This window comes from Sinohyriopsis cumingii, chromosome 4, assembly GCF_028554795.1.
Source record: "Sinohyriopsis cumingii isolate HCF-2022 chromosome 4, ASM2855479v2, whole genome shotgun sequence".
NCBI lineage: Eukaryota > Metazoa > Mollusca > Bivalvia > Unionida > Unionidae > Sinohyriopsis > Sinohyriopsis cumingii.
The window spans coordinates 7,983,337-8,009,250 of NC_142964.1; the positions used below are offsets into that span (position 1 = coordinate 7,983,337).

At 34.1% G+C, this 25,914-nt stretch overlaps 1 protein-coding gene across 1 annotated transcript; it reads right to left on the reverse strand.

Moving 5' to 3' along the window:
• Positions 1–7,978: 7,978 nt before the first annotated feature.
• On the reverse strand, positions 7,979–23,744 carry LOC149800584 (uncharacterized). Its single transcript, XM_089954540.1, has 8 exons — positions 23,689–23,744; positions 21,996–22,092; positions 19,611–19,814; positions 13,985–14,298; positions 11,296–11,434; positions 10,770–10,832; positions 8,470–8,622; positions 7,979–8,111 (listed from the first exon to the last, which is right to left on the reverse strand). The coding sequence occupies exons 3-7, from the start codon at positions 19,794–19,796 to the stop codon at positions 8,530–8,532; spliced, it is 795 nt and encodes a 264-aa protein (XP_089810666.1). The 5' UTR covers positions 19,797–19,814; positions 21,996–22,092; positions 23,689–23,744; the 3' UTR covers positions 7,979–8,111; positions 8,470–8,529.
• Positions 23,745–25,914: the final 2,170 nt, after the last annotated feature.

The following is a 25,914-nucleotide window of genomic DNA, read 5'->3' on the forward strand; positions in this document are numbered from 1 at the left end:
GACGTCTGAGTTGCCAAATTTAAGCATAATGATTTTCCAGTGGCTGTAATATAATCACATCCACGAATTCGTGCGTTGTAGGTGTGTAATTTTTAAATTAAGTCACCTTTTAATTTGTCAACATAAGTTCTAAAATAAGCCATTAGCTGATTATGCACATGCAGGATTAATATACTATATACTGGGGTTTAGCCTTGTGGGGAGACTATGTATCCCTAGGGTTTAGCCTTGTTGGGCGACTATGTATGCCTGGGGTTTAGCCTTGTGGAGAGACTATGTATCTCTGTGGTTTAGCCTTATGGGAGGACTATGTATCCCTGCGAAAAAGATAATACAAACACTGAGATTATTTTTCTAACCCAATTGTTTCCAATTAAGTTAAAGTAACCCTTGTTGTTTGCAATATAGTTAGCAGAGTCGAAGTAATTGGTATGTGTTTGAAGTATTGCACATTGACTAGCTTGGAGCAACGTGCTGTTATTGTTCATATAAATACCGCCCATTAATACAAACATGTTAATAAGGGCAATGAGGTTATCTGTCAACCCTAAGTACACACATGAAAATAGAAACCATACAAACATTTGAAATTATTACTGTATTATCACATTTAATCCACTGATGTCATATGAAAATAACAGTAAGTAAATTATATCTTTTATATAGTTAACTTTTAGCTTTCATCAGTTCTTATTTTGGAAAATGTTCTATGGTAGGCAATGGTACGATTCTGTATAGTAGGCCTACTGGGCACACTTCTAACGATGTGCGTAGTAACTGAGTAGATTTCTGGTTAATGACTTTGTTGAAACTTTACATTTTCTGTCCTAGAAATATGGCAAGTGTTGCTATCACTAGTGCAATGACACAGTGCATGGATTAGCATGTGGACTGCTGAATGAACCACTCTGTTTGGTAATGCAGAGTTTTAATTTCCAGTCGCATTATATTAGATTCAGCAGAGGTAGATTGTTGTTTGGTGTTTGACAAAGCAGAAACCAGTTCAACATTTTTTTTCTGCTTTGCATGATTCAAAAGTAAAATTGCCATATACATTCAAATAACAAACATTTTAATTTTTTTTACTTTTGATTGCCTCTATCAGTGCCATGTAAATACTTCTGTGTTTTAAATTACACTTATCCGACATTTGTTATAAAACATCACAAATAATTTTGTGTTGTTTGCTGAAAAGTACATGACATTTCGTAATGGTCATTTAGATCTTTCAAGAACCAGCGCTTGACTTCATTATAAATTTCGCACATCTTCATGCGAGAAAAAATTGTTTTTAATGTTTCTGAAATTTACTCTTCTGGTCTACTAATTTACAAAATGTATGTAATATTATGGTTTAGTATACTTCAAATGTATTTACTAAATGTGTAATTTCTTCACCATTAAATCTTTTATTTGTCCTCAGCTGGGTTAGCCATCTTAAGAACTATTTTAAACATTCCTCTGTCCAGTTTGTCGTGTATAATTTTTCCAATCGTTCATTGGTTTCTGTGACATTCTTAGACACACAGGGCAACCAAATTCAGCAAAGAAACAGTAGGGCTGTTTGGAGTGAAACCATATACTGCATCTGAACTTGTAACCAAGGTAAAATGGGTAACGAATCCACGTCTTTAATTCTGACTCAGTGATGGCCCTCATTTTCCATTTCTATTGCTCTTGAGTCAATACCTAAGATGTCTCTAATAGAGTTCATAATTGTAGACTCAATTAAGTGTCATTACTATTCTGCAGCTTAATGTATTCGGTTCAATTGTAACTGCATATTGTTTTGTTTATTATTATTCTAAAATGAAACATTTGAAAACATTCGGCTCAGAATGTTCCTCTATTATGCTTTCAGAGAATATTAGATGATCCTTATGTTCAGAAAAGGCATCACATATCTGACCACTATGGAGTGATGGCCACATTCCAGCCACGATTAAGAATCGCATAACATGGCAACAAATTCAAGGTAGATGATGAAATGACCCAAGTCATGAGACCAACAGCTGGGTTCATAGCCCACCAGTCACGAAACAAACTGTAGATTTAACATAATTATGATTTTACCACTGAAAATAAAGGTGATTAAAAGAATAATCTCCAGTGACCAACAGCAGTGTAAAGCTGTACATGTTGTAACAGAATACAACAGAAATCATTAAAAGATAGATTGTAAAATCATATTGTGTAAGGTTTGATAATATGCGTTAAACCCTACAAAGACAACAATAAACTTCCCTGAATTTAATATCAAATTTATATTTGTGCCAGTGAGAACAACATATCAGAAAAGTCCTGTGACAATACAAAAAACACAACATAAGGAAAATTATTATCATAGTATATTTGGAAATGTGTTGTCTGCAATTGTGTCGTTTAGAAGGGTAAGAAGTTGACAAAAACATGGATAAAATTTATAATGAAGGCAAAATCCCAAAATGTTGGATCTAAAATTTTCACATGTACAACTAAAACAAAATAAAACTGATGGATTTATATTTGTTACTGCCAATGTTGACAGTCTACTGGCTGTCATCTTAGGAATTGGTTAAAGTATAACATTGCTTAGGACGTGCAGCAGCAGGAAATAAAAGACAGGAAGGTGTTTTTTATATATATGAAAAACGAAAACCAGGAATAGTGCCTACATTCATAGAAAGATAGAACCTTTGGCAAACGTCCATAATAATAAAAACACTTTTTAATGTTCAAATTATACCAATCAATAAAAAGACACGTTTAGTATGTTCGAAGTATACCACTCCATAATAATGCAGACACATTTAGTAAATAATTTAAGATCCATAATATGGATCCATAATAAAATCTATATCAATATGAACACATTTAGTAACTATGTTACACTGTTGCAAAATGATGCAGACACTTTTCATAAAAACATTATAATCCATAATAAAGAAACATTTACCAATCCATAATAATGTGCACACATTTAGTAAATAAGTTCGTATTATACTAATCCATACTAATATGGACACATTCAGTAAATATGTTTGGAGTATACTAATCCATAATTACTTGAACACATTCAGCAAGTATGTTTGGAGTATACTAATCTATAATTATATGGACACATTCAGTAAATATGTTTGGAGTATACTAATCCATACTAATATGGACACATTCAGTAAATATGTTTGGAGTATACAAATCCATACTAATATGGACACATTCAGTAAATACGTTTGGAGTATACAAATCCATACTAATATGGACACATTCATTAAATATGTTTGGAGTATACTAATCTATACTAATATGGACACATTCAGTAAATATGTTTGGAGTATACTAATCCATACTAATATGGACACATTCAGTAAATATGTTTGGGGTATACTAGTCCATAATTATATGGACACATTCAGTAAATACGTTTGGAGTATACTAATCCATACTAATATGGACACATTCAGTAAATATATTTGGGGTATACTAGTCCATAATTATATGGACACATTCAGTAAATACGTTTGGAGTATACTAATCCATACTAATATGGACACATTCAGTAAATATGTTTGGAGTATTCTAATCCATAATAAGATGGACACATTCAGTAAATATGTTTGGAGTATACTAATCTATAACTATATGGACACATTCAGTAAATATGTTTGGAGTATACTAATCCATACTTATATGGACACATTCAGTAAATATGTTTGGAGTATACTAATCCATACTTATATGGACACATTCAGTAAATTTGTTTGGAATATTCTAATCCATAATTATTTGAACACATTCAGTATGTATGTTTGGAGTATACTAATCTATAATTATATGGACACATTCAGTAAATATGTTTGGAGTATACTAATCCATAATAATATGGACACATTCAGTAAATATGTTTGGAGTATACTAATCCATACTAATATGGGCACATTCAGTAAATATGTTTGGAGTATACAAATCCATACTAATATGGACACATTCAGTAAATACGTTTAGAGTATACTAATCCATACTAATATGGAAACATTCAATAAATATATTTGGAGTATACTAATCTATAATAATATGGACACATTCAGTAAATATGTTTGGAGTATACTAATCCATACTAATATGGACACATTCAGTAAATATGTTTGCGGTATACTAGTCCATAATTATATGGACACATTCAGTAAATACGTTTGGAGTATACTAATCCATACTAATATGGACACATTCAGTAAATATGTTTGGAGTATTCTAATCCATAATAATATGGACACATTCAGTAAATATGTTTGGAGTATACTAATTTATAACTATATGGACACATTCAGTAAATATGTTTGGAGTATACTAATCCATACTAATATGGACACATTCAGTAAATATGTTTGGAGTATTCTAATCCATAATAAGATGAACACATTCAGTAAATATGTTTGCGGTATACTAATCCATAATTATATGGACACATTGACTAAATATGTTTGGAGTATACTAATCCATAATTATATGGACACTAGTATAATAAATACTTTTGAAGAATAAAGAACGCGAGAAAATGACAAAATATATTATTATACCAGAAGAGTAAATTTTTTAGAAACATTAAAAACAATTTTTTCTTGAATGAAAACGGTCTTGAAATGTGCCAGATTTATGATGATGGTGAAGCTCTCATTGTTGAAAGATTTATTTGAACATTAACAACTATAATGTACTTTACAGCAAACAACACAATAAATATTTTGGATGCTTTAAGACAAATGTTGGATAAATATTATAAGTACAGCAATATTAAAATGGTACCAATAGAGGCAAGCAAAAGGAATAAATTAAAATATATGAATCTTTATGGCACCGATAGAGGCAAGCAAAAGGAGAAAATTGAAATATTATTTGAATCTATATGTGGATTCTATTTTTGAAAGATGAAAAGCAAAAATTACAATTACGCGATATGGTAAGAATGTCACAGAAAAGAATGAACGTTTGAAAAAATTATACTCGTCAAACTGGACAGAGGAATGTTTAAAATAGTTCTTAGGATGGCTAACCCAGCTGAGGACAAAATAAAAGATTTAATGGTGAAGAAATTACACATTTAATAAATACATTTAAAGTATACTAAACCATAATATTACATACATTTTGTAAATTAGTAGACCAGAAGAGTAAATTTCAGAAACTTGTTTGAAAAAAAAAGTCTAGCATGAAAATGTGTCAAATTAATAATGAAGTCCAGCTCTGGTTCTTGAAAGATCTAAATGGCCACTAAGAAATATCATGTACTTTTCAGCAAACAACACAATATTATTTTGGATGCTTTATGACGAATGTTGGATAAGTGTAATTAAAAACACAACAGTATTTAAATGGCACTGATAGAGGCAAGCAAAAGGTGAAAATGAAAATGTTATTTGAATCTGTATGGGAATTTTATTTTTGAATGATGAAAAGCAGAAATAAAAATGTTAAACTGGTTTCTGCTTTGTCAAACACCAACCAACAATCTACCCCAGCTGAATCAAAATATAATGTGACTGTAAATTAAAACTCTGCCTTACCAAACAGAGTGGTTCATTCAGCAGTCCACATGCTAATCCATGCATTGTGTCATTGCACTAGTGATAGCAACATTTGCCATATTTCCAGGACAGAAAATATAAAGTTGCGACAAAGTCATGAACTAGAAATCTCCTCAGTTACTACGCACATCGTTAGAAGTGTACCCAGTAGGCCTACTGTGCAGTATTGTACCATTGCCTACCAAAGAACATTTTCCAAAATTAGAACTGATGCAAGTTAAAAGTCAACTATATTAAAGATTTAATTTGCTTACTGTTATTTTCATATGACATCAGTGGATTAAATGTGATAATACAGTAATAATTTCAAATGTTTGTGTGGTTTCTATTTTCACGTGTGTACTTAGGGTTGAAGGATCACCTCATTGCCCTTATTGACATGTTTGTATTAATGGGCGGTATTTATATGAACAATAACAGCACGTTGCTCCAAGCTAGTCAATATGCAATACTTCCAACAAATAACAATTATTTAAAAAATTCTTGACTTTTTCTAAGAGAGGCATATATATCTAGATTCTACTTAGATAATTATTCAGATTTTCTTGAAAGAGTATAAGATCTAATGAGCTTTATACAAAGTGAGAGGCAATAATAGTAGCTAATTAATACTACATGTGTCGATTCTACTAACTATATTGCAAACAACCAGGGCTACTTTAATTTAATTGGAAACAACTGGGTTAGAAAAATAATCTCAGTGTTTGTATTAAGTTTTTCGCAGAGATACATCGTCTCCCAACGAGGCTAAACCCCAGGGATACATAGTCGCCCCACAAGGCTAAACCCTAGGGATACATAGTCTCTCCACAAGGCTAAACCCCAGTATAGATTATATTAATCCTGCACGTGTATAATCAGCTAATGGCTTATTTTAGAACTTATGTTGACACATTAATAGGTGACTTAATTTAAAAATTACACACCTACAACGCACGAATTCGTGGATATGATTATGTTATAGCCAGTGGAAAATCGTTATGCTTAAATTTGGCAACTCAGACGTCCATGTTTAAATCACTTTATCCATCTGTTAAACAGGAACGGTTCTGTTGTTGAGAAAAGACAACAACTATTTTCACATTTTGCTTTAAAGAATTTTAGTAATATAGGTTTTTACGAAGTAGTTAATATCCAGTAATATAGTCTGGAATGTTGGCAACTGTAATGCTTGTCTAGGTAGATGTTCCAGACAAAATTATCAGGTAAGCGTTGACAATTACGTTAAGAAACTGGCGATATACTAACAGGCAAATTAAATATGGGCATGAATAGAACATCAAGTTATTTGCAAATAAAGACATAAATCTTACCAAAACAAATATTGGTGGATATCAATTATTTGAACAAGAGTGGCAATATTATAAAAGGAGATTTAAACATTGATCATAATCTCAACATGACTCTCAGTAACCCAGTTGGTGAGGAAAGATTGTCTTAATAAATTTTATGTGGGTAACAAAAGCCCAAATATATTTTTATATTATGGTAGAAACTATTATTGATTTATTATTTAAATACCACACCACAATACAATATAATTCGAAACAGCGATACTGGTGCTGGGGAAGAAGAGCCAGGAAATATAAACACATCGTCCAATAACATTTTTTAAAAACTTGTTTGTCTTAACAGAGGAAGGTGTAGTGATTATCTATGCATATATTAGTATCCGTGATATCAAGAAAACAAAATACGTTATTGGACTTTGAACGGTGAAATAACAAAATATTAAAGTTTCAAAACTATCGTTCACATGAAAATATGCTAACAACCAAAATAAATGTGCCACAGTTCCTTGTATCTGTTCCTGCAGGAAGCCAGTTATCGTTATATAGTATGGCCAACGTAGGCCGTGCTTATCTTTACACAGCACATCAATGACTTTAACCCTTCAACAAATTATTGAGAAAATCATCCTGTTTAAAGATGACTATATTTTCATTGGTGAAACAGTTTTATTTGGAAGTACACGAGACAATCAAGATATGCCAGTTGAAACCTTAAATACTTCGAGATAATGATGATATGAGGAAAATCATGTTGTCTCTAGGTTAGCATAACACCTCTGTGGTTGGATCGCAATTGACAAATATTGATGCATTCACTGGCATTGCTTTATGCATCAAAGTTTTAACAAACGTTTAATTCAAATATGCATTAATCTAAAAACTAGTATCTGCTCTAAAACAAGCAACACTCTGCAGGAATATGGTCTTGCTGTGTATTTGAAGACACTAGATGTGTTGTGTGTCCTTTCTCTGTGTTCAAAGGTTTCGGGCTGACAATTGTTTATATGCATTCAAGAAATCGGAAAACCAGTTTTCACTCCCACTTGCTATTAGTATGGATTATGTTAATAAAAACAACTATAAACATGATAATTCTTCCCTACCGTAATACACATAAGGGTGTGACCCCGTAGAAAGATGTGGTCAATAGTCGAGTCGCAGTCTTGTTGAAGCCATGTGTTGCCGTTACAAAAGGTACACTTATTAATGGCAGTGTGAAACAGTCTGACTTTAGTGCTCGTTAAGGCTTTATAGGAGTCTGGAAAAGTCAAAATGAATTATATTACAAAATCTCGGAATGTTCACGGTCAAGTTTAAACCTGATATAACAATTACGTTCAAAATATGGTTTATTCAGAAAAGACTGTCTACAAACACCCACCCACACCCGCACATACATACCTACATAATCTCTCTCTCTCTCTCTCTCCCTCTCTCTCTCTCTCTCTCTCTCTCTCTCTCTCTCTCTCTCTCTCTCTCTATATATATATATATATATATATATATATATATATATATATATATATATATATTAATGCTGTGTTGTGTCATTGCGAACCGCAAGGATGAATTTACAACGGTCTCGTTTTATAAGTTACCCAGTTATTTGAGATTACCTTGAAGTTCAGCACACACGTTGCTTTCAGGTAGTTCGGGGCCTGTGTTGAAGTCTCCCGCTAGCACCAGTGGCGTTTTACCTTTGATAGCTGCAAGAAGTTTGTCAACCTCTGCCCGGTTCTGAGCTGTATAGTTACCATATTTGTGGAATGCTAAAAAATATAAAATTAAGAACGAAAACAACTTCGATAGCTCGCTGTCGCTAATCGTCATGTCACCATTTTTGTGCCTACACTTGACTCAGAACACTAGGTACAATTTGTACACGATTTGAAGACGTAACCTCATTTGGTTCAATATACTGTCGCTACGATGTAAAGTATAAAGCATTTATATATATCTTATATTATCAGCAACCAAGGTCTATAAATTATGTGATGATCTAAGGCCTGTATAAAACAGTAGATATACACCCACTTTACTCCTTTGAGGTCCTAGATTCAATCCTCGGTTCCAACAAATGCAAGGGTCAGCAGTCGTCTAAATGGAGGCATTAATTTATTGAAGATTGTATCCACTTCAGTGACCATCTAATGCAGTATAAAAGTCCTCCGTTGTATGCAGCATAAGCTGTTAGAACCTTTATAGCTGACGGTAAAAATCTATAGAGCGTTTATTAAACAGATCCATACGCTTCCCTTTTTTTATCCCACCCCATTAAATATGTGCCCATGGGGATGGAGGGTGGGCGTGGTGGTAGGTATACACCTATGGAGGAGCATCACCGCCATAACTGTATGTATATTATTATGTATATCTACAGCTTTGCTTAAATCCTTGTACAAGATTTTATTTAATATTTGTAATTTTTATGCATGGTTGTAAACTGTACGGAATATCTTTAGTTAGATTGGCCTACGACCCAAGTTTGTTTAGAGCGAAATTCAGTAACTGCCCATTGGTCGGGCAGAGTCACATGAATAGGCAAGTTCTAGATAAAATGAGTAGTAAGATCTATCAAGTGGGGTATATTGTGAAATTTAGTGGCAATAAAAGCTAGATATAAGGAGAGAACTCAGCAATCAGATTATTTTCGATTTTTGGAGTCATCCTCATTTCTTGTGTTCCTGTTCTAGGTCTGCAGGCCTTTTTTAATGTTTACTTAGATATTATTCGAGAGGAAAAACATTTGTTTGGACTGTTCAGTAGAAATAGAAAGTGTTCATTATTTGGACTATACTATTATTCTGGCGGAAAATTTCGATTATCGCGACCGATAAACGGATGCGGCCTGCATTGCTTAGTCAGTAACGCGCGCGTGCATGTGTGTGTGTGTGTGTGTGTGTGTGTGTAATTTGCATTTTTTACGTAGCTTTAACGATCTTCAGTCATATCGCTACGATTTCTGCAGTGTGGCAGTTTCTAGTGATGTCTTGCACTGGTGCATCATTCCGCAGACATGTAGCATGATGTCCTACTCAGTCACATTATCCTGACACCAGGCCGACCAGTCCTAGCACTAGCATCTTAATGCTGAGCCCCTAATGAGGCATCTGCAAGTACCATTTTTATAAGTATTTGGTAAAACTCGGGTTCGAACCCGCTACCTCCCACATCCTAGACGGAGGTAACCACTTGGAAACCGGATCGGTCGTCAACAAAATAAATCAAATAGTAATAAAGACAATATAAACGCTTCTTTGTCCTAGAGTACTGTTTCTTTTGTTGATATTATTGTTGTTCGTGTGTGTGTGGTTATGTGTGTACATAAATGAATGCTCTCTTTACATGTGGAGTAACAATTCATCACCTTCACTTTTCGTTAGTAGTTTCAGCGTCATCTCCGTTTTCCTAATTCATGTTTATTATTATTATTATTATTATTATTATTATTGTTGTTGTTGTTGTTGTTTATGTTGTTGTTGTTGTTCTATCACACTTATTTTAAATTGGCACTCTTATCTCAGATTAGTTGACTGGCGATTTTAAAATAAAGAAGACTTTCTCAAAAGTTCAATACTCTCACCCAGTCATCCAAGTTGTTAACCCCCTCCCCTCTCTCTATCTCTCACTCTCTAGTTTTGATCTAGGGACCGCATTCCCATTCGCTCCATCCTCAAGACTGAATCGAGATTCTAAACCCAGTTTGAACATGAACAGATCATATATATTGTATCTTAAGATATTAAATTGTCTTCTAAAATGAGAATATATTTTAGATATAATTATACAGATGAAAATGTATCTCCCTCTCCACCCCCGACAAATTCGATAAACCTTGTATATATCTGGAGGAGGTATAAGTCAGTCTGGGGTATGATTTGAAACGTTTGTACAAAATTATTATTTTGTTATTTACCTTCGGGATAGAGGTCTCCGAAGAAAGGTGTTGATAGATGTGTGCACACAACTGTGTCGTGATCTGAAAAAAAGCTCAAATATTCCGTAAAATATTTTATACATTTCATGCTACGCTATCCATGTACCAACACACTAATACGATTGATGAACATAAGAAAGAGAGCTACAGTAAACTTAATACCTTTATAGCATTATTATTCAATGGAGTGAAACGAAAATTTACACATGATAGTTGCATCTGATTTCAGCATAATTATTATGATCTTTTGAAGCAAATGATAAAGCAGATAATCCCAAACGCACCAAAGTGTAATAAATAAGCAAATAAAAAATAAACAAATAAGTAGCCAGAAAAACATGACTACATTTTCAAGGACATATGGTCAATATTATATCATCTGTTCAAATAAAATTTGGATTGATCTGAAATAAATATAAAGATTGCGGTCTCAATACAAGAAATATCAAAGAAAGTGAATATGAAATATTCATATGGATATGTCATTCATTTGAAAATCACTTACATATGCTTGAAGATAGCCTCGTTTTGCTATCTCCTTAACATCCGGAAAATACTCCACTGCCCTAGGGTTTAGCATTTGATGCTTGCTGAATAACAAGAGACCCGGCACGTTTATCATCGTCGTAGAATTTAAATGACACCTGATGAAAGAAGCAAATAGGATATCGAGTTAAATGTGTACATTTACTTGTATAGTATCTGGATCTGCCACTGCCTATTGACTAGAACGCAATTCCAAGCTGCTTTAATCGGCACTCAGAAATGCTCTAGATCATTGTTGATGTGCTATAGTATGTTACTTAGATGTAGGAGTATACTAGAGAGCGCAAACAGTAAGGGAACGCGAGAAAAGGTAAGGGAACGAAGTTTGCACAGCACTAAACCCCTGCTCTAGATGCAGGAATGGAAATCACATCACACAACATATTCGTGTTTGTTGCTCATTGAATTGTTTCCGTTCGCGTTATTAAATGTAGTTTAAAATGACTGCTTCGTTTCGCGCAAGAAGTATTCCAACAGCTTTCGTATCGACATAGAGCGCAACATCTTATTAAATACATGCTAAAACAAGCTGGTCTGTTTGCTCAAAAACATTTAATGCCACCATGACATGTGGATGAGTCGATTTATTTATTTCAGGCGTGAGTAGCTTTTCTTTTCGGCCATATTGTAATTGTTTCTATTTGAATTCTTTGCAGTAAACAAAATGGACTCTTCCAGAACTTAGGACGAACATGGTGTATGACATGTACAGAGAACAGTCTTTATCATCATGTATCGAATGAATGTTGTTGCGCTGTACGTCTTTGAGAATTATGTTAAATCCTTAACGCACTAAACGAAATCAGTAATTGTTGCTATGTTTCGAGACGATGACATGCAAATTCAACGATAAACATGCATGGGTATCATTGGTGATTCTGCGAGGAACGAACTAGAGACCTTTACAGAAATCTGATTGTACATATCCAGTTTAATTGCTGTACTGTGTGAGTTTGTGTGTGTGTGTGTGTGTGTGTGTGACTCACGGCAGAATGTGATCCAATAATACAACTAAATAGAATGATATTGCAGATTGGTTTTGAACTGAACTCTAGCACGACTTCTCACAAAGTCTTGTGGGCATAATGTTAACTACTTCAATTAACCCTGACAGGTTAATTGTGTAACGAGTAAAGAAGCATTGCAGACGACATGATACAAGTATAGGTTTCGACATTCCAAAATCAGGCTGAAAACAATACCTCGTGTTTCCGAGTTCAGAAGATCGAGTATTGATGTACGCGACACTATGGGAACTATATATTAAGTATTTTCTCAGTTTGATTTTCATATGCAATAATTTGGTTCAGTACAAATATTATTATTTTCAATTGAAACGGCTTTAGGTATCCCGGTCACGTTTTGCGTTAAATCATCACTTACAGTGTTGCAGGGCATCCGAGTTACAGGAAAATGTATTGTAAAATAACCGGGTGTTTGCTTGTCACTGTATATTGAAAATAATGATTGAAGTTAGGGTAGTGTTGAAATTTTAGAGCATATCCAAAAATTTAATTTGAAAACTTATACAATCGTCTAAAATTAATGGAAACGAAATCCTTACGCTTATCTTTAGAAATAAAATATTGCTACGTTACAGTGAAATTAAAGAAAAGTATATATATAAGTTACTATGGCGTTTTTAGACGACCTACAAGAAACATATATATTATTACTCCAAGCAATGTTTTTCTACTTTGAAGTATAAGAAAACTAAATCAAAGTTCTTATAAACATTCTTCAAACAGAATAAGAACGATCCTCGTGCATATCATCAAAAGACGTCTCATACCCATCTTTTGGCGTTTGCAACTGTTTGCAAAGAAAGAAACTCCAAATGGGCAAGAAATTCTTCATAATAGAATGATGGAGAATGTACATGTTGCAAGAAAGGGCAACATTATTTACTGCTGTTCTCAGGTACTGAAAACAGTATATTAAAGTCAAAACCTGCAATATTTAGAATGTAGTCACATCCTCTTGAGCTTTTTGATGCGTTGGTGTATTTTTGCAAAAGGCATTTAGTTCTCATTTCCACGGCATGATATAGCAAATAATGTGTTACAATGACGTCAAAGTATGCAAGCAAGCAACCAACGTAATTCCCTGACTTACAAAGTTTCCTTTTGTAACTCAACATCTGAGAGCGTGATTACGTAATGTCAAACCACTCCGATGTCCTAGTGGTTAGAGCGTCTTCCTAAGATGCGGGAGGTCGAGAGTTCGATCCCCGGCCGATTCGTACCAGAGACTTATAAAAATTGTTCTAACAGCAACCTCGCATGGCGCTCAGCATTAAGAGGGTAGTGTTAGGACTTATCCGCCTGATGTCCGGATAATGTGTCTGGGTGGGACATCATGCGACATGTCTGATAAATGATGCCTCAGTGCTAGACATTACTATAATCTGCCACATTCCAGACATCGTAGCGATATGACTGAAATATTCTTAAAGCTACATTACAAATCCAAATCACACACACACACACACATATATAACGTCAAATTTGACAAAGAGCAATAAAGAAATCGCAACAGTTATGTGCTGAACGCAGAATTGATCTGAAACATCAAATTAATGTGCAAGCAAAGAAAAAATAATGATACCAAATATTTACTTACACACCGCGTACCTCGTTAATACTTACACTTCACGTGCCTCATTCATATCTTTTCGGAGTAATAAACACGTCAAGCACTCTTGTGGCAGGCTAAACACATGCCTTGCACAATGCTGTTGTAGGCATCCGAGGAAAGCAAATTTCCCCTCTTCAACGCTTGTGTCAAACTGCAAACAGTTAGTCGATGCACATGCAACGAATTCGGAAAATTCTAGGCTTTTGCACGGAGGTTCATTTCTACCCTTCCGAGGGGTATCCGACTGATGCATGAAACTGAAGGAATACAAATAGTTTTCCGAAAGTCTTGTCCTCAACCAGTCAAGGTCAGAGCCATCAAACACCTGAAATACATGATTTAATCTGTTTATTGGATAAACAATTGCATACACAATAAAAAGAAGTAGAAAGAAAGACAGCACTAAAGATAGAGAAGAAGGAAATACACAAGTACAGATATAGGCCTACATCTCAATGTGGAAAGCTGTACTGGGAAATCAGCAAAGTTTCCCTAAGTTTCGTCCTAAACAAAGTCTTCCTTAAGAGACTATAAAGAAGGCGGTTAGAGAAGTATAATCCATCCCAAGTAGAATCTGGCTATTTTCGCGCTTGACGGCATCTATCGCAAAGCTCCCATACACGCACATCCTAATCCGCTTGGCCATGCTCTCATTACCGAAAAGGGTCGATTACGGTTGAAGAGAATGTCCTATGGTGCACGAGACCTTATTCTCTAGGCAAGCGGAATTTAACGTTTAGTTGTATTTCGATTCCAAAATGTTAAACATATGTTCCTTTTTCTTGCGTTATTCGATATATGTTGAACGTCCGCATTTAGCTCGTGAAAAAATACTCTTTTTTCCGATCCGTTGAAACTATATATGCATACTGAGCTGTTATATTACCATATTTAATACTGAACAGTTTTCTTTTCCGCAATATGTTGAAAAATGCGCCTTATTGAAAGCAATGCGAAGCAGCTTTCCGCTTCAGACACCTTGTCAGGTCACTTTTGTACGTGAATGCGATGAATCTGTTTAAAATATGATCCATCCAATACAATGTCTTAATTATTTCATGTCATTTAATGCTTTGCTGTTTTTCTCTCTTTCATTCATTTTTACATTCGTTCTATACGATGTTAATATTAAGTTTGGTAAAACCATGAATGTGTAAGGTTTTAATATTATGCATTTTGTTCAAGTGTGCTTTAATCCCCTTTTCTTTAATCAGGTACATACATGGGGAGGATCGCTATTTTCCTTGGATTTGTTTCTAAGGATTTTGTCGGTGTTAAAGATGGAGGATAATTTAGCTGATTCTCAGTTACCCCCTTGCTCAAACCGTTGATTTGGGCTTCTTTATTGTGTAACTAAAAGTACTTTTTCACATTTCTTTTGCAACTAAATATAGCCTTTAATAGCAAGACAATGATTCCACATCTTCAAAGATGCCATTCCTAAACAAATTAAGTACGTGGTGCTCTTGTTTCTCTCGAAATGCTACTCCCACAAACTAAATCCTGAAACAATCTTGCGAACATTTCCGGATATTATTCTTACTTAAATTTCCTTTGAAAAAACTTTTTAAAAAATAAAAACTTCTAAACTTTAACCAGCGGATCTAGCATTAAAAGACTTTATTGGCAACTCAAAATGTGTCCGACTTCGGAATTAAATGGTCTTGCTTGCGTGTTGACCAGCTAATTGGATTCACCTGAGTTGTTTGGGGGTTTCTGTTTCTGTAGTATTACAGTACAACGTGGTTTTACACAATTCAACGGTGGGAGAGGGAGGTATTCACTCAAAATGAGAATTTCTTTCAATGTGTCTTCCGCTTTTCCACGCGCACTGTTTTCTTGTATAATGATGCATTGTTCCAATCTATTGTTGTCCTATCAGAGTTCAGAGGCTGCTAGCATTTACCATGCTAGTGCCGATTGCTGACTTTTTTATACAATGTTTCTACTTTTAAATCTCTGAATTATTTTGTAATAATAATGTTTCACTGTAAAGGCATTAGAAAATGAAAGTTTATTTTATCCTGTGAATCACCGTGTAGAAAATACAGGTCTGTTTTCACGGCGTCAAGTTTGTAAAGAGGGCAGGTATATATTTTATAACCCATTTGTTTAACCCACATCTCTAAGCACACCACTAACGACTCTAGACCAACAAGTAGGTCTACGATTGTTTTCTTTCATGCTGCATATTTTCTGGTATGACCGCATCAAAGCTATAGCGTGGATCTCAAAGAATCTACCCATATTTTGTTATTGACCAATTCCAATTATGTCAATTAATTACTTGATTAGTAATATTTCAGTTTTCATTTTAAGAAAGGTATATTAGCATTTTGTCTATTCTGGTAAAGCAGGACAAATCTAGATATGTGGTAATAGAATCCATACAAATCTGAATTCACTATCTAAACCCAAAATTATTACAAGGCTTCATGTGTGTATCAAACAATGTACGACCCGGAATTTATTCAGAATAAGGGTTAACCAGGAACAATATAGAACATGATTAAATATAAAATTAATAAGCGTAATGAATTCTTTTTTAACGCTTCACCTTCTAGATGTTGGAAGACAATGTACAGTTTTTCTGCTTGCAGAACATGGAAAGAATAAACGAGAGTAAAGGCCCTACTCAACAATAAAAACGAAAGCAAACTTATGTGGCACAAAGCCTGAAAATGAGTACACATCCGACCTAGGAACGATTCATTGCGGACGCGTGTAATATCTGTGCTGCATGAAACAAACAAATAAATAAATAAATAAATAAATAAATAAATAAATAAATAAATAAATAAATAAATATCAAACATTTCGTTTTGCTGAACAAAAGCGAAATTGGTAACGGTAACGGAATAACATTTTAGGTTGCTAATAATATTATATTATGAAGAAATGACTTGCTTTGTATCAGATGCCCACCGTGTTATAGGAAGCCAAGTGTGTTAGTCAGTGACTGAGTGGTTTAAATGGCCAGCCTTTACCAATCAATGCAATCTCGCATCTGTCAGCGTGAGTTCTAATCTCGGTTCGGCTAATCGCGCAATCTCAGTATGTGGGAAAGATTGCCAGGAGCTTTTCATAGGTCGGTGGATCGTACCGAACTGTGCCCGTTGTTTTCCTCCACCAGAAATATTGGCCACCATGTACGTCCTATTATACTCTACAAACATGGCGTCAACTCCAAACGACGACGACAACAACAATAATAATATTGTTACGCCTCTATGGTCTAAGCTAAGTAACAGAAAAGAGCGAAAATCAAGAAATTTTGTAAAATTAAACAAGTAATTTATTCCCTTAGAATACAGAGTGAAAATTTAAAAAGAACCCTGCAGTATTGTGAATTAAATCCTAAACAGTCATACAAGTTCTTTCTAAAATTTCAATTCTAATTGAATTCCAGTGGTATTCCAAATAAGTTCAAATTTTGATTGTATTAATGTGCCTGTAATCTCGAATGTGATAATGTTCCAATGGTCCTGACTATGGCGATGTATCACATTAATATCCAAATTTCCTTGTCTGAATTCACTATAATTCCAAATTAATGTTTTAGGCCAAGAATATTATTGAGCTCTTTCTACTTATAGTGAACACTAATTTGAATAAATAAATCCACCCAAATTAAAAACTGAACACAACAATAACAATGACCCTTCTTCTGATGTTATAGCAGGAATAAATAATGTTTCAAGTAAACAACATAATATCAAAAGCTAAGAAGCAATAACAGAGCCGTGTTGGTGGTCGGCCTCCTCTCTGAAGCATTCAAAGTTGTCAAAGAAGTTTAGGAATTTCCAAGTGAAAACTAACATTTACATTCAGATAGAAGTAATCATGTTTACTTCCATTGATAATGATTAGAACATTAAATTTATAGTCTAAGACAAGTGTAAGCTATGTATTATGTTGTTTACAAAATAAATGTCTCTGGTCAGGTACCCCGTTAACCTGATTTTTGGCATAGGTCAAGTAATGAATACAGATATACATAATTTGTGATCAATATGAAAAGCTAACAAACAATTCAAATTAAATATATAGAAGAACGGCATCTTCCTAATTTTGACTTTATCTCAGAAGCTAAAGCTTCACGCAAGAACGCATCTTTCAATGACGTCTTGACCATACTATTCGTTTAGACTTACATTGGTCCACATGGACAAAAAAATTATGGAAATTCGTAACTTATCATCAATAGCCGTGAATTGATCAAAATATCTCCATTAAACCCCCCAACTAAATAGAATTAATTCCAGGCAGTAAATGGTCATAAACAATTTCTTACGAAATATTCTGACAGTACTAATGGACATCCAGCCATAAGTTAGTGTCACATGGTACTGAAATGATATTACCACGTGACTCATTTCGGGCATAGTCATAATTGAAACTGTTTACAAATATGTGTTCATGTCGGTATTGATGTTTATTAGTGGATAATTGTTACTGCAATTTGTAGATATTTCCAGGATAAACGCGTTTACCATTTATTTTACATTCAATTCAGTGTCAAATATATTTTTAAATTTAAATAAAAGCATTACTTTATTCTACCTGATGTTCCATCTACAATTTTACTTGCAGGGTAGTTTCTTTGTTTTCATTTTAATATCAAATCTGATATTATATACTTAATTTGAACTATTTGCTTTCGTTTTACGATTGGATAGTGGTTAGAATTTTAGTTGTCTACCACAAAAACGCCCGTTTTCGATGTGTTAATATTATTTTTTTTCCAGTATTGCCGCGGAAGTAATAGTGTAAGAAGTAAAAAGGATGTAAATGGGAAGTGCGTCGAAAACAGGAAGACTCGACTGGTACTACGCTCATACAGTAACCACAGAAGCAACACCCAAAAACTGCTGTGGGATGGGTTGTGAGGGAGTTGGCTAGTGGGTATGTAATGCGAAGGCCATATCGGTCCAGAGATTCACATGAAAAAAAGAAAACATTTTAGTTTTTGGAGGAAGGGGGCATAAATAAGTTTTGCGGGAGGAGGGAACATTATTTATTGCATCGCTATTGAGACACATTGAACATATCTTTGAAATTATAATTCAAAATGGTTTATATATTTTTGGAAAAAGTTCAACATGTGTGCTTTTTACAATTTACTATAGATTCCAAACCGATCAAGAAATTGCGACTCTTCCGGAGACTAAAAAGTTGGGTTTGCCAAATTATAATCTAACATCGTATACATGAAGTATGGACAAGAATGAATAAAGAAACGAATTTCTTCCAAATCTCATGGTGTTCACATCGTATAAAATGAGACTGAATTCAGTTTCTAAATATTCATTACGTAAATGGGTGTTGGTGCGTGCTGACAAGGCGATGGATATCGTAACCTGTGGATCTGGGTTGAATCCTAGTAGGAGAGAAATTAAAATATTATATATATATATATATATATATATATATATATATATATATATATATATATATATATATATATATATATATATATATATGCACCAAACAGACAAACATAACGAAATGTGCTATCTCTTGATTCTAGAGAAGAAATTTTGATTATACTGGGCAGAAATAACATTTAATGGAAATAATACTCTAATACATGTACGAGAATTTTGATTCGTCCTCCACCGAGATTCGTATCATTACCTCTTGCAGGCAGACAACATCGGCACCGGAGGCTTTCACACTTTTAAGTAGTGCCTCCCTTCTCTCTACTTTCATCGGAAGGCTGTCTTGCAAAGCGGCATTGAATGTAATCACTTTGTGATTAGGTGTGGCACCGTGACAGAGGATTAACGAGGAAATGGTCAATAACGTCACCGCCTCCTGCATCTTCAGATCGTTCAGTGTCTACAAATCAAATATGCAATGTGTAAGAACCTGTCAAAAAGGGAGCATGTGTGAGTTGGTTAATAGTTTCTGATCCACCTATGCTAAAATCTAGAAAGGACAATGCCCAGAGCAGCATGCACGGTTAAGACCCGGTGTCGTCCGATCAGTGATCGTAGACAATGTCCCCCATCTCCAACCACTTCATTCACCCCTAACGTAAAGAATGATGCGTGTCGTTGGTGCGAGTAACTGTGATTTTCTGCTTTCATTTATTTCACGAAGAATAAACATCAGTTTATGTGGAATATAGAATGAATAAGGGAACATTTTTAGCATTTGAATAACCGATTGCCTCAAGAAAATATGAGGAAAACAGAGCGTTCATAGTTTTTGTGATTGGCGTTACTTTGCATTGACCCAGCGAGGAATCAGGGTTGGTATGGAAGATCATAACGCTTTGCATATTTGGTATATGTACAACAAATATGTTTATAAATGCAATCTTTGGGAAAATAATTTTTAGTGAACTTAAGGGATGATCATTCCAAGTTTAATACACAGGACTGTAATATTTTACTGTAAGTTTTGCGCTCTACTCTGTTGTAAGTGGCCTTACAGTTGTAGACTCGATTATGATATGCTTTTTCCTGGCAATGTTTAAAAGACTGTATAACTTAGGTATGGTTAAAATGACTTTAAATTTCCTTAACTTTGGTGTACGATCGATAGGTGTAATTCGGGTGGTAGCGTTTTTACGGTTGGCCGTACTGCTCGTTCCTCATGGTTATTTTCGCTTCCTGGACTTCAAAGGTAACGTGGAAATAAAACACTCAGATAACGTACTTTTCTCTTTTTATATAGTTTATAATTCAATAATTGCACTTTCAGAACTGGTTCAATAATCTCTGTTCTGGCAAATGTTTTTGCCCTATGTTGTTAATAAGCGCCAAAATTCATATCCTTTAAACTAGTTTAGGTGCAGTTTTGGACCATACGGGAGCAGCCATTTTGATCAACTGTCGGCTTTAGAGTGCAGTTTCCATACAACATGTTGAAACCATTCAGTCATAGAACAGGAAGGTAACAATAGCGGTATGAATACTCTCCCTCTCCGCTGTGCATGTTCCAAATACAAAGAACTCCACCTTATACCGGCCCCTATCTCAGAAGTACCTAAGTGTAGAGCGGAACAGAAGTAGATTACGGATCAGAACATTTCTCATCCCTTTAAATCAAATCCAAAGGAACCACGTTTCGGCGGAGTAGTTTACACAAGATAGATGTAAAATTTTCTAATGAGTACTTATGTGACACTGTAATCGCATTTCAGAATATGACAAACGTGCAATACCCGGTATTATATTCGAGTCGACGAAAACTCCATTGCCCAGTATTATATTCGGGTTTGACGAAATTTCAGCACCCGGAACTATAATCGGGTTTGACGAAAATTCCACCTCTCGATATTATATTCGGGTATGACTGAAATTCTAGTACGGTGTTTCCCTCGTAAACGTAAACACACCGTTTGGTCAAACAAACAAATCACCCTGAAATGACCCACGTTCTCATTTGTGTCTTTTATTGCAAGATTTGATGCGTTTTGTTGATTTTCATTGAATTCCAGCTATACATAGACGGATAATATTTTTCAAATGTTTTCTTCTTTTGATGTTTTCACACCAAACGTGTGGCTTGTGCTTGTTCAAATATTTTAAATTATAAACTAAATCTTGATTGACATGAACGTTTATATATAATATGACAAGCTTATGCAGATCACAATACGTTTTAATGTCGTGCTAACTTTGAAGATCTAATAAAAAATAAAAATAAATAGATATGTAAATAACGGTGCAATTTTATTTAAATTATAGTTACGACATATTAAATAGTGTGATATATAAATGGACACTGAGAGGTAGGAGATAAACGAAAATAAAAATACAACAGAGCGTCCTATGGGAATATAATGTCCTACTGATTGAAATGATCAAATTTGAGAACGAAATGAAATCTCCCATCTTCTTTCAGATGACAATCTCATTTGATATATTTAATTTTAAATGGAATCAATAGCATATACAAAAACATAATAAAATGTAATTAGAAGATAAAATGTGAAGATAAATGTTAATTTATAAAAGCGACGAAATTTTAAATTTTTAACGCAATTAGAGTTAAAACTTGTTTACTTACCTAAATAAACGTAAGTAGTTGTTAAACTGATGGTTAGTTATGTTGTTCTACTTCGGTAATCAGGCAGGGAATGACTCTTTCGGGCAACATGTGATATCTAAGAAGAACATCATATAAAGAATGAACCAATCTGATTCTAGGATTCATACATAATCTAGTATTCAGAATAGTTTCTTACAGAATCAGTGATCATTTTGTCCAAATAAGCATCATATCCTACTGGATTAGAACCGGAAGTAAAACTGAACAGAGTGAATGATCCGTGGCGTGTGATGGAAGATCTGACATATGGACATACACATAAAAAGAAGAGCATCTCGGAAAATTATATCTCATCTGCAAAACGGATGGAAAATTACCTAGGTTATAATTCTATGTTCGATGCAAAAATTACTTTGAAAACGACTTTAAAGAGAATTTGTAATGTAATTCGACATTAGTGTGAACTATTTTCACGTGAAAGAACCAAATGTTTTATTTTATATTTACTTTGCTGAGTGCTTTGTTCAATTCAATCAAATTTAGAAATGCATAGTAGAAAGGCAGTCAGGTTAGAAAATGAAGAATGTAACGCTCGGTACTGGTGCAAAGTGACTGATACACTATATTGTCGCGGAATAGTGCAGGAAAACTAATTTATCCTGAAGCAGAACGATTATAAGTAGTCGATTTCTCGGGCGCTTACAGCTCCCAAGGCATTTTTTTCTTCTGTTTAATATTCATTCTGGCTCAACGAAATATAAAGCAATAGTTGCATCTCGTAAATAGTTCACACCGAGATATCCATATTTCATGATAAACACGAGTACTTCAACTTGGCCTTAAACTTATTTCGCAGTATTTATAGTATGTGTATCCTATATGCTGGCATGCCGACTCAAATCTTGTCAGGCAGTGTCTACTTTACAGACAGTTTTACTGCAACGACAGGGGTAAACAGGTGTTGATTTCTAGTATGGTATTCCAGTCGTAAATGTAAACGCGCCGTTTGGTCAAACAAACAAATCACCTTGAAATGACCCACGTTCACATTTGTGTCTTTTATTGCAAGGTTTGATGCGTTTTGTTGATTTTCATTTAATTCCATCTATACACAGACGGATACTATTTTTCAAATGTTTCATTCTTTCTTATGTTTTCATACAAAACGACAGGATCCTGTTTGTTCAAATATTTCAAATTATAAACTAAATCTCGATTGACATGAACGTTAATATTTAACTTGACAAACTTATGCAGATCACAATACGTTTTAATATCGTGCTAACTTTGAAGATCTAATAAAAAATAAAATAAAGAGATATGTAAATCGATCCTATTTTATTTTTAAATTTCAAATTAATATTGATAATTGTGAGATTAAATATAACCACGACAGATTAAATATTATGATCTATAAATGGACATTGAGAATTAGAAAGAGAGAAACGAAAATAAAAATACAACAGAGCTTCTTATGGGAACATAATGTCCTACTGATTGAAGGAATCAAATTTGAGAACGAAATGAAATCTCCCACCTTCTTACAGACGACAATCTCATTTAGAAATATTTAATTGTAAATGGAATGAATAGCAAATACACAAACATAATAAATTGTAATTAGAATGTAAAATGTGAAGATAAATGTTAATTTATAAAAGCGACGAATCTTAATTTTTTTACGCAGATAGAGTCAGAACCTGTTACTTACCTAAATAAACAGATGTCGTTGTTAAACTGATGGTTGATTATGTTGTTCTACCTCGGCAATCAGGCAGGGAATGACTCTTTTGGGCACATGTGATATTTAAGAAGAACATGATATAAAGAATGATCCAATCAGATTCTAGCATTCTTACATAATCTATTATTCAGAGTATTTTCCCACCAAACCATTCATTGATTTGTCAAATTATGCACCAATTCATACTGGATTAGAAGCGGAAGACCTAAGCACACAAAAAAATACTCGCATGTTTACTTGAACCCAATCGTTTTCAAGTTTCCAGCTGAACATTTCGCAAGGATCAAAATGAGATGTAGTAATGTTTCGTCTAGTTATTAAGTGACGCTTTTGTAAGGGTTTTAAAAATTTGTTTCAAGATCATTTTTATTAGGTTTTATTCATGTGCTCCTTTTAATCCGAGTATTAATCCATTCTTCAGGTACATAAGTAAAGCTTGTTTGCTCTAGTTCAATAATATTGTCTACTCGCCCTACAACCCTTTGTATGAACCCTTGTAACACACTTAAATATAAATCCTAAATGCTTTGCAAGAATTCTACCTGAATATAATTAATACAAAATCTAACGACACACGCAGACACACTTTGATATACACTCAGTCCATTTAAGCACTAAATATCAATTTGTAAATCTTATTCCATACTTTGTTATTAATTTTCTCCTTTTAGCATTCAAGTTTCTTCAGCTGCACTGGAATCTAATTATAGATCTGTAGGTCGAATGCTAATAATTGCCAACTCAGATACAACAGCAACAACTATATTGACAGGTTGCACGCAGTGAAATAAAACTGAAGAGAGTGAATGATCCGTGGCGTGTGATGGAAGATCGGACATATTTTGGATATACACATAAAAAGAAGAGCATCTCGAAAAATTATATCTCACCTGCAAAACGGATGGAAAATTACCTAGGTTACATTTCTATAATCGATGCACAAATGACTTTGAAAACGATTTTAAAGAGAATTGTTAGCGTAATTCGATATTAACATGAACTATTTTCACGTGAAAGAACCAAATTTTTTATTTTATAATTACTTTTGTGAGTACTTTGTCCAGTTAAACCAAATTTAGAAATGCATTATAGAAAGACAGTCGAGTTAGAAATGAAGAACGTCATGCTCGGTACTGCTTCAAAGTGACTAATCAACTATATTGTCGCGGGATAGTGCAGGAAAACTAATTTATCCTGAAGCAGAACAATTATAGGCAGACGACTTATTGGGTCCTTACAGCTCCCAAATTATTATTTTTTTCTCTTCATTATTTTACCCTGGCTCAACAAAATATAAAGCAATAGTTGCATCTCGTAGATAGTTCACACCTAGATATCCATATTTGATGATATACACGAGTACTTCAACATTGGCCTTAAACTTATTTCGCAGTATTTATAGTATGTGTATCCTATATGCTGGCATGTCGACTCAAATCTTGTCAGGCAGTGTCTACTTTACAGACAGTTTTATTGCAACGACAGGGGTAAACAGGTGTTTATTTTAAATTATTACTCAATTCTATTTCTAATTTATGCGTCGAAAGTGTCAATTAAATTTACCATATCTACTTTTATTCTCTTTCCATGGACATTCAGTCATAAAATACGAACGCAATAACCAGCCTTGTGTTAATGGTGGCCTCTTTTGTGACTTTGTATTAAAAGTGAACTATACTTAGAACCAGAAATTAACGATGTATTTTCAAAGAATAAAAAAACTATTTCAACTATGTGGATAAAGTAAATGTAATACAAATCAAACGTGAAGCATATAGTATTATAAAGAAAGATCGAGGCTGTGACAACCAATACCAGAAGTACAGGATATAGATCATACCCTTCTTTTTGGCAACCCAATAATTTCAAAACAGTGGCAAGTGAATAAAATGGCATGCATCAAACAAACAGCAACACGAATGTGAAAATTTTTCATTGTTGATAAAAGTTGTGAGTGATAAAAGAACCATTCAAATGGCAAAGAAAATCATAATATTTACAAATCAAAGTGCAATCGAAAATGTTCGCATCCTTGTCCTAAATGATCATCCCAATACTCTAACATATTGCAAATGGAAAATTGGCACATGGAAGATGGAATGTGTACGTCTTAATAGTCCACAGTCAAATTGTATTAAAACGAACCGCAGGTCCTGGAGTAGAGACCAATCAAGTTGGCCTCAGCAAGTCAGG

Coding starts and splice junctions, on each gene's coding strand:
- LOC149800584 (XM_089954540.1), bottom strand. CDS start 19,796: ATGCAGGAGGCGGTGACGTTATTGACCATTTCCTCGTTAATCCTCTGT. Junction 14,299..19,610: donor ATGTTGTCTGCCTGCAAGAG/GTAATGATACGA, acceptor CATGTATTTCAG/GTGTTTGATGGCTCTGACCT. Junction 8,623..10,769: donor CGGAGACCTCTATCCCGAAG/GTAAATAACAAA, acceptor TATATTTTTTAG/CATTCCACAAATATGGTAAC.